At 58.5% G+C, this 1,872-nt stretch overlaps 1 protein-coding gene across 1 annotated transcript; it reads left to right on the top strand.

Moving 5' to 3' along the window:
• Positions 1-56: 56 nt before the first annotated feature.
• On the top strand, positions 57-1,867 carry LOC108525597 (leukocyte immunoglobulin-like receptor subfamily A member 3; the record flags this gene model as incomplete). Its single annotated transcript, XM_017866521.1, has 5 exons — positions 57-266; positions 428-463; positions 653-940; positions 1,088-1,390; positions 1,617-1,867. Coding segments are annotated over exons 1-5 (1,017 nt in total), but the record flags the coding sequence as incomplete, so codon positions are not given.
• Positions 1,868-1,872: the final 5 nt, after the last annotated feature.

Genomic DNA, 1,872 nt, shown 5'->3' with positions numbered 1-1,872 from the left:
CCCCATTACAGTCTGAAATGTCTACAAAGGGGTTGGGCCTGCCCCTACCTCAGCCCTAAAGGAATGACAGCCAGGCTCCTGGGGAGGGCAGTTCCACTTCCTGTGTGGCTGCAGATGACAAAACCCCATGACAAGAAGGACCCAGCTTCTGAGTGGCCACACCTGTGTGTCTCTGTCCTGCCAGTACCAAGGGCTCATCCATCCGCAGAGCAGGGCAGTGGGAGGAGACGCCATGACCGCCATCCTCATGGTCCTGATCTGTCTCGGTGAGATTTGAAGAGGGAGGGGAGATTCTAACCTAGGAGGGACCTCACCCCACAGCCAAACTCTGGTCCATAAGGAGACCCCAGGGGCTCACAAAGATCCAGGGAGGGGAGGACCTGCTCAGGCTTCAGGGGCAAACCTCTCACAGGGAACTCTCTTCCAGGGCTGAGTCTGGGCCCCAGGATCCACGTGCAGGCAGGTGAGTTGGTCCCCAGCTGTCCCAGTTTCCTCGTCCTCACTGGGGACAAGGGGCCTCCTCCATGCAGCTGGGCATGGGGATTAGCAGATCTGGGCTGACTGATGGGGGCGTGTGGAGGGTCCTGCCATCAAGAGCTGAGATCTGTTGGGTGGGAAATGACTTAGAATCCAATCTCTGATTTCCTTCCAGGGACCCTTCCCAAGCCCACTCTCTGGGCTGAACCAGGGTCTGTGATCAGCGAGGGGAGTCCTGTGACTCTCAGGTGTCAGGGGAGCTTTCAGGTTCATGAGTACCATCTATATAGGGAAAAAAAACCAGCATCCTGGGTTAGACGGATACGACAAGAGCTTGTCAAGAAGGGCTATTTCGCCATTGCATCCATCACCTGGGAACATGGAGGGCGGTATCGCTGTATCTATGGTAGCTACACTGCAGTCTGGTCAGAGCCCAGTGACCCCCTGGAGCTGATGGTGACAGGTGAGAGAACACTCAGGGGTCCCAGCCCCAGGCTCTGTCCTCAGGAAGGGGGTCGGCTCTTAGGGGCGTCTCCCTCTCACAGCCCAGCCCTGGGGATGATGTGGGAGGTGGGAGTCCCATTTAACACGGTGCTACCTTTTCTCCTAGGAGCCTACAGCAAACCCACCCTCTCAGCCCTGCTCAGCCCTGTGGTGACCTCAGGAGGGAATGTGACCCTCCAGTGTGTCTCACAGGTGGCATTTGACCGCTTCATCCTGTGTGAGGAAGGAGAAGATGAACACCCACAACATCTCAACTCCCAGTCCCATGCCCATGGCTGGTCCTGGGCCGTCTTCTCTGTGGGCCCCGTAAGACCGAGTCGCAGGTGGTGGTACCGGTGCTATGGTTATGACTCACGCGCTCCCTATGTGTGGTCTTTACCCAGTGATCTCCTGGAGCTCCTGGTCCCAGGTGAGAAATTCACAGCATTGCCTGGAGTTCCCTGAGTCTCCGGGCAGGTGGGGAGAAGCCGCGTCTCAGGGCAGCTCCAGGTGGGATGATGTTGGGACGAGAGGGCTCAGGGCTCCTGGGGCCAGAGACACAGGAAGATCAGCAGTGGTGAGGCCCAGGGGGAGAGGGAGGGTTTGTGGGGAAGCCTGAGGGTTAGTTCCTGGAAACCATGAGCACCTTTTCCCAGGTGTTTCTAAGAAGCCATCACTCTCAGTGCAGCCGGGTCTTGTTGTGGCCCTTGGGGAGAGTCTGACCCTCCAGTGTGGCTCTGATGCCGGTTACGACAGATTCGCTCTGTACAAGGAGTGGGGACGTGACTTCCTCCAGCGCCCTGGCCGGCAGCCCCATGCTGGGCTCTCCCAGGCCAACTTCACCCTGGGCGCTGTGAGCCGCTCCCACGGGGGCCAGTACAGATGCTACGGTGCACACAAGCTCTCCTCCGA

This window comes from Rhinopithecus bieti, unplaced genomic scaffold (genome assembly GCF_001698545.2).
Source record: "Rhinopithecus bieti isolate Rb0 unplaced genomic scaffold, ASM169854v2 scaffold_74908, whole genome shotgun sequence".
NCBI classification, from domain to species: domain Eukaryota; kingdom Metazoa; phylum Chordata; class Mammalia; order Primates; family Cercopithecidae; genus Rhinopithecus; species Rhinopithecus bieti.
This window is presented reverse-complemented; position numbering and strand designations above follow the sequence as displayed.